General features: G+C 37.6%; 1 protein-coding gene across 1 annotated transcript in view; it reads right to left on the bottom strand.

Moving 5' to 3' along the window:
- insra (insulin receptor a) overlaps nt 1-17,405 on the bottom strand; it is a 74,067-nt gene extending 56,662 nt beyond the window's left edge. Inside the window, exons 1-2 of the mRNA XM_030159730.1 lie at nt 16,190-17,405; nt 2,745-3,293 (exon numbers count right to left, since the gene is read on the bottom strand). Of these exons, the coding sequence (XP_030015590.1) occupies nt 2,745-3,293; nt 16,190-16,289 (649 nt within the window). The 5' untranslated portion in view covers nt 16,290-17,405. The remainder of the gene's footprint in view (nt 1-2,744; nt 3,294-16,189) is intronic.
- Between the last annotated feature and the right edge of the window lie 746 nt (nt 17,406-18,151).

Genomic DNA, 18,151 nt, shown 5'->3' on the forward strand with positions numbered 1-18,151 from the left:
CACAATCTGACAATAGGCCTTATGGGTCCATTTTGCAAATGTCTTTGTGATGACTGAGGAATCAGCTCAAGTGCAAAGTCAATGGTAAAGGATAAAAACACTCCTGGGTAGCGAGGGGACTGAAGAACATAATGATGGGCCTCACTCTGCTTCACAGAAACAGTGTGTAGCTGCCACACCAAACAAACATTAATAAAAGCTTTAAAAAGCAGAAGGGCAGAAAAACCAATGTACACGGTGTTGCATAATAGTGTGAGCCAAGATGTTCAGAGAGCGCCTAGGTGCAAAATTTTTCTCAGCACTTGAACTTGAACTCTTTGAATGTGAAATGGAAGGACTTCTCATTTTAAACTAGGAGGCAGAACAGGGAGAGCAGCTCACGTCACATGAGAAACATGCCAAGGTGTCTGTCATGTTCTTTAGCTTCTCCACACAACATGTACAATGACAACACTACTGTCTATTGACGGTGAACACTCATAGACAAACTGGCAGCACATTTCGATTAATATGATGTCATATTAAAAGTGTGGTTCAGGCCAAGTCGACAAACCTACTTAAGATGGCTCTGAAAGGTCAGAACTGAAAATGTTCTGAAATGTCAGAACATCTCAGAACTTCAGACCCCCCCACCCCCACCCCCAAAATAAAAAGCTTGAAGTAGTAATTAATCAATCACTGACACTTACAAAGCAGTGTTTTTGTTTTAAACAGTAACCCTTATGTGCTTTAAAATGGCCCAGGAGGAGAGGTAAAAACTATAAATGTTAAACTGGTTAGACATGTGGCAAAGTGGTGCAGAGTGGAAATAATGATGTGTTGATGGAAAGTAGCAAAGAACTACTCAAAGAACCGCAAATGGATTCATACATTAAAGAGGTAAGATACCGAACATATAATACGCATGTTTAAGCAGGTTTCAACAAGTTACATTAAAGACATTATAGGATCATTGTAAATGCAATTTAACAGATATTTCATGTCCAGACGTTGGAATTTAGTGGCACTCCCAATGTGAATACAGAATAGTGGGTGATGACGGGGGTCTATTTTGTTTTTCTGTCTTCCATGTGAGTAGCATTATCTATACCCAAAGTTGGTTTGAGTGTATTCATGCTGCACATTCCAAATTAATTATTTCTAACAAATTTAAATTAAACAGTAATTCCAACATTTTTAGAATGTGTCAAAACTGTGTTTAAAACATCTTGAGGCTAAAACATTTAGGCTTTTTAATGATCCGTATAGATCTACATATCTGTAGATGAAGACTGTGAGATATGGTGGAAAGCTTTGGAAGACACTAGGCTGCTGTTGTAACCTGCACACTTTGATTTTATTTGTAGTACCAGCTGCAGTAGTATTTAAAAAGAACAATATCTGGATAAAAAATATTGGGACACATCAAACCTATAGCTTGTTGGACTGAATCAAATCAGTGTTTCAAGTTTAAAGGCTGATTTTTCTTTTTGTGTTTCTTTTTGTAGCTGGAATTAAGGACAAATACCTCAATTCAATGCATCCCAATTATTTTGCACCTATAGTGTACATGTTGCATGCAGTATGCACATAACTGGGACATAGTACAACATCAAACTTTGAACCTAGTCCATTAATATCCATTGCCTAAAAAAGATTTTATGAACACTTGAAGTGATTTCATGCATTTAAAAGGTTCAGTGCATGTTTTGTTTTTGTTTGAGATGTGTTTTGTCCATTTTGGGCTTTTGAGTTAAGGAGATAAGAAGTCCAGTCCACAGATAACGGTAATAGGCCTTTACATTAACACTGTTTTACACCTGCTATAAAATGGAACATAACCTTTGTAGAAATCAACAGCTTTATAATAAACACAAATAAACTGTTTTCATCAAAAATACGATTGTCATTTTCACATGATTACACCCTAATACTTAATATTCTGAAGTAAAACTACCAAATGCAACTGGATGTAGTGGGACATCCTGGTATTTTAATGTACTGTATTTGACACTAAATCCATTTCTGGCATCCTAAATAGAATATGGGTACTGGAACACAGAGTTAGTCTGTAGACTGGGATCTAATGCTGCCTTCATGTGCTATGGGAATTATTGTAAATACTAGTTATAAACTGGAAAATTATACATGAACAGCCCCTCATGTTGCATTTTCAACTGGAGAACTGGGAAAAAGTGTTGATGCACAAGCTGCTGAGACAAAAATAACCTTTGACCTTTAAAACATGGTGGAGAGCAATGAGGGATTCATGGTGAATGATAAACAATGCTTTTATTAACAGTCTGCTACTGTTAGCTATTGAATCTGCACATTTATAGCATACACAATTTGCCAAAAAATTATCAAAAAAAGTGATGTAGCAGATGAATTATCACATCCAAACCTGTTTTATTCAAGTAGCAGGTCACCACAAATTGTGTGTCAGCCATTTTTCATTTTGCTACAACACAACGCACTTGTAAGTTCGAATTGTGGTGAAAGTGGAAAGGATCATCTTCCCAATAGCACGTGAAGGCAGCATAAGCTCACTAAAGTGGCGCTATTAAGTTTATAGTATATTAAGACTCTTTCTATCACAGTCGTCTTGTAATAATAATAATAATAATAATAATAATAATAATAATAATGGATTGGATTTATATAGCGCCTTTCTAGACACCCAAAGCGCCTTAATAAGATCTAAACCACAAATAAAAACACAACTGCTGTTAATGGTGCGAGTATTCAAATAAAAGCATACTTACTTCTTTGACAGTGTCTCTGGGTCCAGCAGCGTTCACTGAAGTGGCCGTTGATGGTGGTGGTCTGACAGGTGGTCTTTCCCACAGCCGCCCCTGGGCAGACATCTCCACACTCTCTGTCATTCTTGTTAGCCACGATATAGTTGTCCTCAACCGAGTCCAGGATCTTGGACCAGTCCAGAGTGGACAGATAGCAGAGATCTGCATTCTTCTCAATTCTCACAGCTCCTCGAGTGATATTCATCAAGCTATGGAGGCCGATCTCCCGCAGCTGAACCATCTCAAACAATACTAGGGCATAGTTGAAGAACAAGTTGTTACCTCTGATCACTGTCAGGTTTGGGAAAAGGTCGCTGAGGCTCTCCAAGCCATAAACTCTGAAGAGCAACAGGTAATCGGTGATCACCCTCAGCTTGGGGAAACTGAAGCCACGGAAATCCTCAGGCTTGGTCCTGAACATGAGCAGGATCTTTAGATGGCCTTCGATCACGGTACAGTTCTCGAGTGTTTGCAAGTTGGTCACATTGTTCCGGATGTCTTTGCTTGAACAAACTGAAAAACATGAAAACGGAGAGAAACTGCTTAGAAACTAGACCTCCAGGGAGTGATATTGTGGGTAACTATAGCCATCATTGTGAAATTTTAGTTGATATCCTTCACAAATTATTCAGATTAACAATTAATAATTTGTCTTTTTCTGTTTAATGCTACTTTTATATTATAAGTTTCATAACTAAACAAATACACTATACATCTTGTGTATTTGAGAAAGAGAAGCCGTTTACTGTAATGAAAATCATCACATCTGTTTTCCTTTCAGACTGTAAATATCATCTGCACAAGTATAAATTGATAAATATACCAATACTACTACTGAAATATACATAGAAATTACCAACTGTTACAGGTATTAAAACAAATAATGAATAATATATACTAAATCTGTGATATTAATATCAATAGACCGAATATTAAGACATTAACTCTCGAATAGTTGGTGGTAGTAATTGTCCACTCAGGACCATGAAAGCATAGCTGAGAAGCAAACATCAAATAGTTGAAAGACACATGAAAACAGTAATTGAAAAGTGCATAAGAAATGCTAAAATTATGAAATTTTATTAGAATATAGAGGTTTTTTTTTTTTTAATAAATCTACAATCAACAATAACTCTTTGCTATGAAAAAGTTTTGAGAAAACAAAATTTAGAGGAATCATTAATATTTCAAAATGAAAGATTCTTACTTTGAATAGCAAATTATTCCTAACTATTAGTATGACAACAGACTGTTCACATGCTTATGTTTTATAAATTATGCATAGGCTGTCTTAGAAGTTCAGGGCAAATGCCACCCCAGTATGAGATAAGCAATTTGTGAGACTTGGATTAAGAACAATAATGATGACATTTAGTTCTGACAAAAAAATCAGAGCTAAGATATTATTTAAGGCTTCAAGATTTCAAAAGTTCTTTGAACTGGCAAAAAAAAAGGTTCCACATGATTATTTTCAAGACAATCTGTGACATGAAGTGGGAAAGCTTTAGAGTTGCATGTGAACTGGCATGAATAGACTCACAGGTAAATAGAAGTTGCACTGATAATTATGTTAAGTGCTGTCAGCTCAGGTATTTATGAACCACTGATTATCTCATAATTTTGACAGGCAAATGGATGACTACACACAGCACTAGAATATGTAAATGACCGGAGTCTCAATGAACGACAACAACAAGGCCAAAAAAACATTTAACTTATGCAAATGTTGGATTTCAACTGATGTGTCAGGCAAGACGTCTGCTGTGTAAACTTGAAAAACAGGGTTGAAGAAGTCAGATGTAATCTCATGGAGGGGGAAAATAGATCTCTTGGTAATTAGAGGGATATTTTACTTAGAAATATGTGGTCATGTCTCTGGCTTTGATGAAGACCAGGCAATGTTCACTGACATTTTGTTTAGCAACCACATATCTGGCTGTGAGCCGCCGTCAAATATGGACTACTGTCATCAGAGCGAGGGCTGCGCTCATCCCTGGTTACGCCGACTTGATTTGTGGGGTTGCTACTGTAACACAAGGACAGAAAAAAAACCTTAGCTAATGCCTTAAAAATATTTGTCTCTGAAGGGAGATGATGCACCGCTGATAGTCATGTATTGCAGCAGTGGTGGTAAGATTTGTGGCTTTGTCAGTCCTCATCCAGACACGATACTGTCTGATGAGAAATACTTTAGCTATGCTGTTAAACAGACAAGCCACATTTTTTTCAGTCTCATCATCATTTCAGACTCAACATGACAAAAGTTTAACACAGCAATAAATATATACAGCCAAGTCAGTTATTTGTTCACTCAATCATTTTGACATCTGGATGTTCTCTTCACTGTTTAAATGTCTTTCTAGTATTATTATTGCCACAGGTCTATGTCAATGTATCATTTAGCAATAGCATGTAGGTTAAGTTCAATCATCATTCAACATGGTAGCTATAATCCAACATGTACATCTTTGTGATTATATAAATGCAACCGTGTGGAAGGAGTCGACCATTTACTGCTGTGGCTAACAATCAGATCCAATATTTAGCATTTTTATGGTTATTATCTTTTTGTTATCATGTCATCTATTTGATGGAAAATAGTCCTGCAACAATTAATTATTCCATTAATTGTGAACTGTTAAATTGATTGAGAGCGATCTTGATGATTGATTAACTGGGTTGGCCATTTTTTTAATTGGGAAAAAGATCTCTTAAATCTAAGTTCTCGTCCTCAAATGTCTTGTGCAGTTCATTGTTGTAGCGTAATGAAATATCATTGTATGCTTTGGGAATCACCATCTTCTGACATTAACATAACATCATGTCCTTCCAGAACTACTTTTTACTTTCATACTTCAAAGACATTTCAGAGTCTGTAGTTTTATACTTTTTCTGCAGTAAAGAAGTCATGTCAGGACAAATTCTTTTCAACATGTTTTTTTTTTTCTCTTACAAAAGCATCTGAACCTCCGCTGGACTTTTGCCACCTTTGACTAAAGGGCTGGATGAGTATCAAATAACTGAAATAACTGCAGACAATTCAGCTCATTAATGTTTAACTTGCATCACTTTGAGGGGTTTGGTATAAGGCAGGGGTGTAAAACATACAACCCGTGGGCCAAAACCGGACCGTCAAAGGGTCCAATCCAGCTGGTGGGATGAATTTGTGAAACGCAAAAATTACACTGAAAACATTAACAATCATGGGTGTCAAAATCCTTTTAGTTCAGGGTCACATTCAGCCCAAAACTACCATAATGTATAACGATAACTCCAATAATGACAACTCCAAATTTTTCACTTTGTTTTAGTGTAAAAAAGTACATGAACAACAATGTACAACCTGAAATGTCTGAAGGAAAAAAGTAATTATCACAATATTGTGCCTGTTACTAAATGTTTTGTGTATTTGTAGATCCACTGTGATCTGTAAGTTGTAATGCATATGTGCAAAAGATAAAATGAGACATAATAATGTTAAAATTGTACTTGCGTTTCTTATGAAATTTGGTTGGTTGTTAATGTTCATCACATTTACCAAAGGATAGTTTGTAGGTGTAAACATTTACATAATATAATTTTACTTTTTTTTACTCTAAAACAGAGAAACATAGAGTTTGGAGTTGTCATTATTTATAAGTTTTTCTGTTATTATTTTACTGGTATGACCCATTTGAGATCATATTGGGCTGAAAGTGGCCCCTGAACTAAAATGCGTTTGACACCCCTGGTATAAGGGAAAAAAAAAAAAAAATCAGAATAATGAGGATTTCCTCAACTCAGTAAATTTGTGGCCTTCATTTTGCAACATTACACAAGTGATGATGGCTGTAAAAATGTTTTCTTTTACAGGAGCAACACAGGACATTCCAGGCCAATTTTACAGTTCACAAGTCATGGGTGCAGCTGGAGGTGTGCTGCCCAGTGAGAGGCCTGTATTTGTTTACCAAGTGGCCCACCGCTGAGCCGCTCACATCAAGCCAACTGGTCAGCCATGTGGGGAAGAAGTATAACAGCTAGGCGTGCCCCTCTTTATGGCAGCAGCTCATTTTACACCTTCTGTTGCATAACAGTACAACAGGCGCGCGCACACACACACATACTCCCCAAGTGTCCAAATAACAAGGTTTTCACTACAAGACCTTAACATGCTCATACTACAGCAATTATCTGGGTTTCAGCCTACAACTGTGAAGCTTGTTTTGAATACAGGCTAAATGTTCTGACATGGTGTTCAACTACTAAAAGCAACTCCACACATTAGAGTACAGTTCTCTTTTAGAACTACATTTGTGAATGCTGCTCTCCCTGTGGTCACGGGCATGTCGCATGAATAGCATGCCACAAACGAGTCATCTCAACACATTCACCACCAAATTACACATTTCCTATCAAACATAAGAGAGTTTCCACTTGAGTTTAGCACAACAAATCTAGACCATTATGGTGTGTTTTCATCAAAGAGCACGTGTAAAAACAACAATGGGCCTTCCTGTCCCTCATTTAACCCCATAAACACAGTCCAGTAAACCCATTTGAAGAACAAATTGTTCTAAATGAGGGGACAGTGGCTCTGAGTAACCACAGAAGGACTGAGTGACCCTGCGGAGAAGAATCATCACAGCACGGTCAGCCCAGGCTCCTATCAGTGTACACTTTCAGCCAGGCCAGTATTTTTAGCACCACATTCCCAATAGAGAATCTAATACACTCTGGCCGTACCAGTAGTGGCTCACATTGGAAACTGGAACATGGCTGCCCTGGTGTGTAAGTGAGGAATTTTAGAGCAGCAGCAGAGGGGGGGGGGGCAGTGCTGGCTGAGCACACTTCTCCATGTGCGAACACTTCGATGACGAACAAAACTTTAGATAAGTAATTACTTACAAAAAAAACTCTAGTTTTAGCTGTGATTTCAAACAGAGTGATGAAACCCGGCCCATGAGGACAGCTGAAGCAAAACAAACCAGGTGCATCCCTGAATTTAAATGTTCTCTATTTTGTTGACAAAGAGAGAGAAACTTGGAGACATCACAAAGGTTACTATGGCGACTGGGCTGGCTCCAGTACTCCATACATCACCTTCCTGCAGCCAAACAAAACCAAAGCCATGGTGCCCCGAGTTGTCAAGCCATTAGAGAAAGTAGATTTGTATTGACTGGCACCATCAGACATGTCCGTTACCATCTACACATCTGAAAGAGACGCACTTTGAAGTCCGATTAAAAAAAAAAGCAGCACACATATTTCCCATATCAACAACACCGGGAGAACCTGTGCATGGTAAAATCTCTTCATGTTCAGAGTTGAGATGGCTGAAAATAAAATATTCATGGCTGCACTGAATCCCACTAAAAGACCAAAATAAAGTGTTTGTCTTAGTACGGTTATACAAGTTAGTTTGCCATTGCATATCACTGTACAGAGAGTGATGGGTTGTTAGCATTACTGTTGCTACACTAGTGTGTATTTTGGTTTAGTATTTGATGATGTTGGACTCCCAACGAGTTCAGGTCCCACGTTATGCGTGCTTTACCTTTGTATTGGATTAGCCATTCAATGCACAGAGTATAGTGGGTTGGTAAGCTAAAGATGAACCAAGGAGTTAACCAAGATGGGGTGTAAAATAAATGCTGTGTGGACAGGGAAATTGTATCACTATTTCGACTCAGAGTAAATCATCCCCCACTGAGATATTTTCGGTTAAATTTGGAACTATGGCAGGTTAAATTAGACTATCGCGAGCTGCACTGTATGACCTCCTTGGACTTAATATACTTGGCGTATGTAATGTACCTTAACAGTACACTCAAGTAAAGTCTGTGTGGGAAGCACTGGACAGTCAGGTAGCAGATCGGTTAAGGACAATGACTATTCACTACAACATCCAATGTTCAACCCTCCTCAGATAGGGGAATTTTGCTGGTGCCTTCATTCTCTGCCACTGCCCTAAAAAATACTAAAAATCCTAGACATGTATGTGTCCTTAGGCCAACAAACGTGGAAAATAGAAATATGCTAAGAGCTATAGATATGCATCGATCAGAATGTATTCAGATCTACACAACTATCCTGTAGAGACACCTCTGGCAAATTCAGAAAGATAACACTCAATAGGATCAGTGCACTCACCCATAAAAAAAAGAAAAAACAACTGACAGTTTGACAAATGACTACTGACAACTTCTGTGAAGCCACTGACACAATTTACCTGTGGCAATTCTAATAATAATGTTGGCTTTAGCCTACCATTACAAGGCTTAAGTGCAGCACCCACACCATTTTACGTTCCTCTGAATCCAGATTCATGTAAAACCAGTGTGGAAAGCATCAAAACCTACTCAAGGGACTTTTCCCATATCTAAAAATTGTAGTCGGTCCACAATATACTTCAGCAAGTTTTGTTTTTTAAGCTAGTTAAATGATTTTCCCCATTTATTTATACATACATCATTTAAAATATTACAGTGACTTATGAGTCTGGTCCAACCTAAATCCTCTGAAAACCAAGGAAAAATCTGCATTGACAACAATCTGCTAATGCTCAGGATGATATGTTGCTGTCCTCAGGAAGTCCAGACGATCCCGCTGTGGTTAGAAATCTAAATGAGCTGCAACTCTTAAGTGTTGAAACAAACAGAGTACATATTCATAATAAAAGTAGGCAGCTCTGCACAATGAATCTAGCGCAAAAACCCACAATCCTTTCACTACAGCTGCAAGAATCAACAGGCACTCGGTTTTCTGATCTTTTAAGGGAGCAGGGGGCGGGGGCGGGGGGGTCTACATGTCGTTACACTGGTGGTGGTGTAGTATGGCTGAGTCTTGCACAGAACAGAGGCCTCAATAAGCATGCTGCAACACAAACATTGTGATTGCAACACTTCCCTTTTCAAGGTTTCACTGTTCTGCTGTTTTCCAACATAAGCCAAAATTCACTACAGATCCAAAAAATGTCGAGGTCAGTAAGATACATGTTCACTGTTTCCAAACTGACATGTGATATAATCAGCTTTAAGACAACCTGTAAAACCAAATCATCTGTCAGAGTTAAGATAGAAGGAAAACAAAGAATACAACTCAACACCACTGAAGTGAAAACACAACAGACCACCAGAATAGGGATCAAACTTAGTTACTTTGTTATCAATTGATAATGATTTCATTATTTCTTTGATATAATCAAAGATTAGAAAAAATGTTAATCTAATTTCTGTCAAAAGTGATATCTTTAAATATCTGTTTTTTGTTCAACCAACCCAAAAATAAAAAGAAACCAACTTTATTATGAGATAAAAGAAAACACTAGGCTACATCTTTACATTTTGAGCACATGCAATATGTAACAAATGTCACTTTCCTTTAAAAAAAAAAAAAAAAACAACTTAATGATTAAACAAACTGCCTACAGGTTGCAGACACTTACTTGTAATGTATTTTAAGGTTCATTGTGGAATATCTGCATATGCATGTGTCCTTACATCAGGCTGGTGTTTAAGTTTGGGAGGTGGTCCTTTGTTGGTGCTGGCCAACTATTTCTGAGCTCAAGAATGACTCCATGAAAGCCTCTATCCTGGTCTTTATACAAAACACAGGTTGTTTTTTTCCTCAGTAAAGCACAGAGTTGTTCTAATGCCTCTTTTACTATTAGGCTAGAAACTAGGTTTGCAATCCTCTAGTAGCCATACATAGACTCAAACACAAACTTCACATGGGCACCTTTACAGATTGAACCTTTGAGATGTTTTTAAATCTTTTTAACAAATTGTTTGAGTGAACTGCCATGTTAACATGAGTTAGGTTCATCTGCAACTAAAAAACAAACTGTTTTACATTCAGTGGTAGGTTTGATGCTTTGCAACTTAGTAGCTGCAGCAACAAAAAATAAATTAAAAAATGGATCAAATAAAATATTTGTGCCTATTAAGATCTCACTCAAATTTAATTAACTCTAATATTGATAAAATTGGGTTTATGACACTTCAAGAACTTTTGATATCCTGAAGACACTTTAGTCTAGAAAAGTGTTTTGTCCATTCAAATCAAATACTCTAAATGCTAAACACACTCCTGTTTTTAACACTAAGGGTCACACCAAACATGACAATTTTTTCCACAAGGAAATAAATGACACGTCAGGTTTCAAATGTTTAAATTTGAACAGCTCTAATCTGCAATAAAATAAGATTTGTCACGTCTTCAGCTGCTGAATGACATACTACACATTTAGAAACTGACATTATTACAACTATGAAAGATGTAGCTTTACTGGGAAATTACTGTAGTCAAGTCCAATCCACCCCTATAAATGTCTTGTAAGTGCAAGATCAAATATGCCAGCTGTTTTTCTAAGTTGTGGCATATTAACAGCACAGTGCAGTAGATTCCTGCTATTAAGGACTGTAAATAGAGTGAAATTGAGTAGAGAACGAGCCTGAAAACCACAAACTTCCCTCATGTGATTGTGCGATGTGTATCCTGTAGAGAAATGGCTCCGGACCAAAGATCGTTTGGTGATTCACTTGGTGATCCACCAGCTGAACTCACTTACACATTATTCCCTCTGCTGGTTAGGAACACAACCTTATTTTATTTAAAAATAAAACTCACAAACTCATCCTTTTATTAAATATAGGACAGCTGTTACTCTGACAGCCCATGTGAAGCAGGACAGTGTGGCCAGTGCAGGCTTTACTACCAGCCTTCATTCACCAGGAATCACATGAGGCTTTTCCACACATAAAGGCCAGTGTTTTGCCTTGAGGTAATTATTACCTCTGAAGTGTGAGAGCACAATAACAAGCCCATTTCCTTTTAACAGGGCCACGGTGTCAAGGGTAAAGATCTGATACAACACGGCACTGCTGTGGTCAAAGTGAAAGAGCGTGGGTGTGCCAGATTTGTGCTCCGTTTCAAGCTGAATTTTCAAAAATGAACCTGTCAACCAGGATTAACAGCAATTGTTAAGGGTGACAAGTGTGGAAATCATTCTTTTGTAAATGTGTCAAATGTGCTCATATCTGTGGTAAGAGATGGCAGCATCTTCTGGAGAGGTTGTGAGGTGACAGTTTCATCATCTACAATTGCTCTCCTCATCAGGAGGTGCAAGTCAACAATGTCGGGTTGCTGGACTGTGGAGTGACTCACTATGACTCTCGACAACACCAGCTGTCAACAGCCTCACCTCCACCTCCTGCAGTTTGATACTCTTTATAAAAGTGTGGCCTGTTAACAAAGCAATATGCTGCAATTTCCTCAAGCTGACCTCCACAACACACAAACTTGAGGTGAACCAAAGAAGAGTGACCTCAGACCATAGAGGGCATGAAGATATCAAAACTATTTGTACTATTGTTTTTATTTTTATATCCATAAACCATTCTTTCCCAAATGACTAGGAAGACACAGGTGATTTCATATCACCGGATTGTGATCATTCTAATTTATGTTTCATTATAATAACTGTATTTGATTATGAAAGAATAGTGTACATTCTGTTTGACTGATGAGAGAAGAAAAACCTGTTAGAGCCACAATAATTTATCACTGTCAATTACTGAACTACTCAGATAATCAATAATCACTTTGAATTGTTTTGTAAGAAAAAAGTCTTTTTTTTTATTTAAGCGTCTTAAATGTTGTTTTCTGGTTTCTTTCTTCCACTGACAATACTCAATTTTCTTTGGATTATAAACAAGACCTTTGAGAACATCATTTTCCTACATTCTTCAAAGAATTCATTAACCGTTAATATCGAATTAATACATTAACTTTGTGTCATTCATAAAGTTTTTAAGTGTACCATCTGGAGTTATAATGACCAAACAAGCATTTTTCAGTCTCTGCATCAAGACACAACTGAAATATACAGAAAATACATAAACACCGTTACATTTTAGATAAGAAAAACACAGGCTGCAGTGACATGTATTCAGTGTGAACTCCCTTTACACTTGTCTTAAACTCTTTTCTATCTACAGGTTTAAAGCATGAATCTCACGAATGTTGTAAATAATTTCAGTCTGACTCTGGCGGGTCTGTTTGTAATATTTGGAGGTAACTGCCCGTTTTAGCACCTATCTGTGTCCTGTCAGACCAATGCTGAGTGTTGAGCTGAAGGTTTCTGTACCAACAACACAATCAGGTTTCCTAAGAGATGGCTCACTTCTCTTTTGACACTAAAATAAACATGTGTTCACGGGCTGCTATTTTGGAAACCTAGCTGTTCATGTGTGGAAGACTGACATACTGTCAGTCACAACAGCTTTGTTTTTACCGTAATAGTTTTTAGTGGCTTTTCAAGCAAGTGATTTAACAACGTCTTTGGTAAAATGTTAAACAGCTAAATGTGGGCCACAAGTGTTTGAGTTGTCTTTTTAATTTAACCTGCAATAGATAACTGAAAAGCTAGTCAGCTAGTTTGCTTGACAATTATTTAACTTGTGAAAAAACCTTCCTTCCTTTTTTCACGATTCCTCAAGGACCAATTATAGAATTTCTGTGACCGCTCACAGTCACTCACCACTCACTTTTTCAACAAATGCCATAATATAGATCCCTAATTACACAAAAACGCACTGGTATAAGTGAAATTAAAATCAACAAAATGACACAGTTGTACCTGAGCCTCCTCTGTGGTTGCCTTGAACAGCAGACAATTCATATTTTCAGTAGGTTTTAAAATGTTTTGCAACAGGAAAAATGCCTAATTTCACCACAAGCTGAAATGCCTACATCCCCAAGAGTTCAATTCCACGACTTTTCCAAAATTTTCAACAGTTGAGGTACTTTTTCCAGGTTCTTCATAGCCATGGGAACCTAGTAGGGCTCTGCATAACCTGCAACACTTTTATGACACTGATCCAGATGCTTAGTTCCCATTGAGTATCAAAAAATACCCAGTATTACATCATGCCAAATTTTAATCTTATCAGCTTCAGTGCATGAAGCATGCATTTAATACATGTTTTACTATATTAATAAAGCAAGCTTTGAGATATCTTAAGTTTAATTTTTCTATGTTAGTGAGTATATCAAAATGCTGACGATCTGTGGTAAAAAGTAAAGATTTGTAATTTAATTAAAAAGGAGTTTTGAAACCTTGCTATTAATATTGAAAATGTCTGACCATTACATGCAATGGTTATATACCACCAGTATTTTTAAGTTTGTTTAGTCATCTTTAAAAAGAATAAACTTTTAGGTTGTTTTTATGGCCCAGTCCTGCACTGCATTTACATCTGAGCAAATTTCTGTGCTTTAACATATTTAGTTTGCTTCTATGTCATGGCATTTCACACTTGCCACTAAATATAAGCTTCCATTATTAAGTGAATTTTTCCATCAAGCTGAGCTGGAAACTTCCCAACAAGTAGCTCAGAAAGATTTCCTGACTTCGACGCGGGTCAGTCGAGCTTATGAAACTGAGCAGTGTGAGGCCCAGGTTTCACTCTTCCCTTCTGTGGTTCACTCTCAAGTCTGAGAGGCGAGCGAGAGGAGGCTGAGTGGAGGAGGAGGACAAGGAAGGGGGTAGGAGAGGGAGGTTACAGTGCAATTACACAACTTGCTTTTGAGCTACGTCTTAAAATTCTTGCTTAAACTGGTCTGATGACATCGCTCCATTTGCACCTCCTCGTCTCGCCAAAATCTCATGAAAGGTGAGAGCTAGCCTGTGCTTTTTCCTTTCCTTTGGAGATCGTCTTAAATGAAACCACGGCCGTCTAGTGACACTTTTATAAGCTACCTGGGGCTATGAACTGTATGCATATACAGTGGACATACGTCTGTAAAGAAGAGGAGGAGCTAATGCTGATCTGTCAGTGGAGGAAAACTGTTTACTGTGCATTTGCCACACTGAATCCAAATGGGCTGAGGCAAACTTCTCACAAAGAAACAAAATAAAAGATACTTTATAGTAGCAAGTTTTTTGTAGTATGCAGAAGAAAATGTGTATTTTAAGGTGTATTATGCCATAGGATTTGAGGAAAATAGGTTAAACACTTCTTTGTTACCAAACATATTAAAGATAGATTATAATAACATTGAAAAATACATTTTAATTGCCTACAATGGAACTTGTAAAATAATTTTTCCTTGTCCAACTTGCTTGTCAGCTATGATATCAGTATACTGGGAATTCCAGCCTATAAAAATCAAAACAAAGTAATGACAAAATGACTAGACACAAACCAACAAAAACTCAAAGCAATGCCAAGCACTGTTACAAAACGTCCCAACAGAGGAACCACATGAAGAGCTGTTTATAGATAAACGGGTAGGTAGGGCAGAAATCAATTGTGAGATAAAATAAATCTTGACCAAAATGCACTGTGCAATGAGTTTGGCAGACTGTTTGAGTTTCTAAAAGGCATGTCAAGAGAAGTTTAAACAAGCACGTAGCTCCACAGGTTTGCTATACATTTCCTCATAAGTTTAACTAATATTTACTTACAGAAACAGATTCTGACTGAGTAAAGTAAGAGTGTGTGTGTGAAAGAAATGTCCAAATGTCTCCGGGCGAGTGCAAATGTGTTCATTCATTCTTATCAGCCAGAGCTTCTTGGCTGCTGAATATGAAGGGATTGTCAGGAGATGTAAAGAGGGCTTATTGTTGCATTCCTGCACCGACCGCAGCAGTAAGCCACAGCTTTTTCTATTCAACCATAAACAAGCAATTAATTCTTCTGAATTCTTAGACTACTTATGTGGAACAAAACATTTTGTTTACAGTTCCTGCAGGCACACATAGGCCCGATAAGTGCTAACCTTTGTCCCCTTCAATGCGGTAACTGTCTACAGCAGCAACTGTTGCTGCCTATTTTCCTTAATCAAATCAGCATCACTAGAAAAACAAACCCAAAATCTGAAGAATATCACAAACAATGGACAAATATGGAATGTATGCAATAAAGACATGTATTTTTTAGGTGATGATCAGGTACCTTTTTAAGTTTCCATTTTAAATAAATTTTTAAAATAAAATTTTAATTGCAAAAACACAGAATAAGAAATCGAAATTACATTGCTTATCACTTATCCTTAAGGGGATTATTATCAAAATACTTAAAATGTGAGCACATTTATTTTTCCAATAATAATAATAATAATAATTATTATTATTATTATTATTATTATTATTATTATTATTATTATAGGAAAATTACTTTCATTTCAGTTTTTTATATATATATCTGCACATGATATGCAAAAAGGGTTTTGTTTTTTTGTTTTCGTTTTTTTACAGACAAAGGGTGTAATTACCATGTATACACTTTAGGATTTGTGTCTGTTAAATGTTGCACGGACAGTTGTGGTTATACTGCGAGACCAGTCGCTTCTTCAGAATATGTGACCCTGATCGAAATGCTTAAAATGCAGTAAAGAGTAGTGCAGTCATTGTTAAAGTTACTTACTCTCTCCGTTTGCTCGGTGACATCCCATCACAATGAAGGCAGCAGCCACAACAAAACACACAGTCCGGAGCCTCATCACTGACCCGGGATAAGTCACCATCCAACACACTGATCTTGAGCGAAAAAACAAAAACACAGTAATCCTTGCTGAGGAGCTCAGTACCGACTGAGGGGGAGATGCCTTTAGGAAATGGGTTTTGTTTTGCGGCGCGAGCCAACAGGTAAACAAAAATAAATAAAAGACATCCCGGAAGATGGGCGGAGGAACGAGTCCAACGTGTTCGGTCAAACACAAGCTAGCACTGCTGCTGCTAACCTACCCGACAAAAAGCACCGTTAGAAAGCACGTACCCCGGGTATGAGTGCTTGGTTTATGTATTTCGAAGAATGTGTCAATTTAACTGGCCCGGCTCAGTTAATCTAAGTCGGAAAAGAGGAACAAAAAGAGACTTGTTGGCCGAGCAGAAGCTAACGTCAACGCTAACATAAGCGACACTTTAGCTAGCTAACAGCGTAGCCTGGCTCGACCACTCTAGTCCAGGCCACAAGTGAAGTTTACTGTGCTTTCTTGCAACGCTGTTAAAATTCAACTCCAACACGTCTTCACCCGAAGCACACAGCCCTAATGCGTCTTCTTTTACGCATACACCCAGGCTGCGTACCTTCCCAAATGCGAACTTTAACTTAATTTAGAGGAATTTCGGATGGGTTCGCTGCTGACTCGATGCTTGTGGCATGCGTGGCGTAACGTCAGCGTGTCTTTCGTACATATTCTCAAGTCCTCCAGCGCGCGCACAACACGTTAACTTTGCTCGGTTTACCAGCACGAGACGTTTTTTCCACGCCACGACAAGGTTAGTAGTCTCCAAAAAAAAAAAAAAGCTCCGAATGTCCGTGTTCACTGGGTGCAGAGATTTCAATGAGAGGTCCACTGAGTAGGGAAAGCTCGTCGTGGCTCCGCAGCAGCAGCAGTCAACTCTCCGCTTCTGTTTGGGAATAAAAAACAAACGCTCCAAGTTGTGTTCATGCTCCGCGAGACCGCCTGCCAACACACCTAAGCCTCCATCTGAATGAAGGAAACATAGGTGGAGTAAAGTTCGACAGTTGTATGTGTTTTTTCTCCTTTTGTTCTTGCACAGACAGAGGTAGATTGTAGTCTCCCAGGTCCTGTAGGATCCCCTTCTTCCAAGCCTCTCCGCCAGTAAACAAACCCTGCCAGTGAGCCAGATGGGCTGGAGGGGAAATACGGACTGGAGCTTATTGGATTACACAACAAACCGATTCCACTGTCAGGTGGTGCTGCCTCTGTCTGTCTGAAAGCACTGGATTGTTTTGTTTTCTCCATGTCAGGAATCTGCATTTATTGACAATGGTAATATCATAATCTAATGCAAAAAAAAAAAAAAAAATCCATAAAAACTTTAAACCAAGAACTATAAATTATATTTTCTTGACATTTAATCGTTCAAGTGATTTATCATAACTTATTACAGTATTATACTCTGCATTTTGATAGATAGATAGATAGATAGATAGATAGATAGATAGATAGATAGATAGATAGATAGATAGATAGATAGATAGATAGATAGATTTTAAACATTTTCAACTTTGACACCATTTGTGTAGCACATTTACATTTCCTTCTCTTCCCATGCTTGAAAAGGAGTAGGCAGAAGTAGACCTGCAGCTATTAATTAATCAAATCAAAGTTTATTGATATAGCAGTTTACAACAACATAACAAAGCCCAAAGTGCTTTACATCTAAAAGTATGATTAAATTATAAGATAAAAAAACAGGTTAATCAAGTACCATAAATATGCATAAAACAAGCTATTAATTAATCTATCAGTTAATCTATCAATTATTTTCTTGGATTCGATTAAACAATTAATTGATTAGGCAAAAAAAAAAAAAAGTACAAATGTGAAACAGACATATCTGAAAATGATTAGCAACT

Source organism: Sphaeramia orbicularis, chromosome 17 (genome assembly GCF_902148855.1).
Source record: "Sphaeramia orbicularis chromosome 17, fSphaOr1.1, whole genome shotgun sequence".
Classification (NCBI taxonomy): domain Eukaryota; kingdom Metazoa; phylum Chordata; class Actinopteri; order Kurtiformes; family Apogonidae; genus Sphaeramia; species Sphaeramia orbicularis.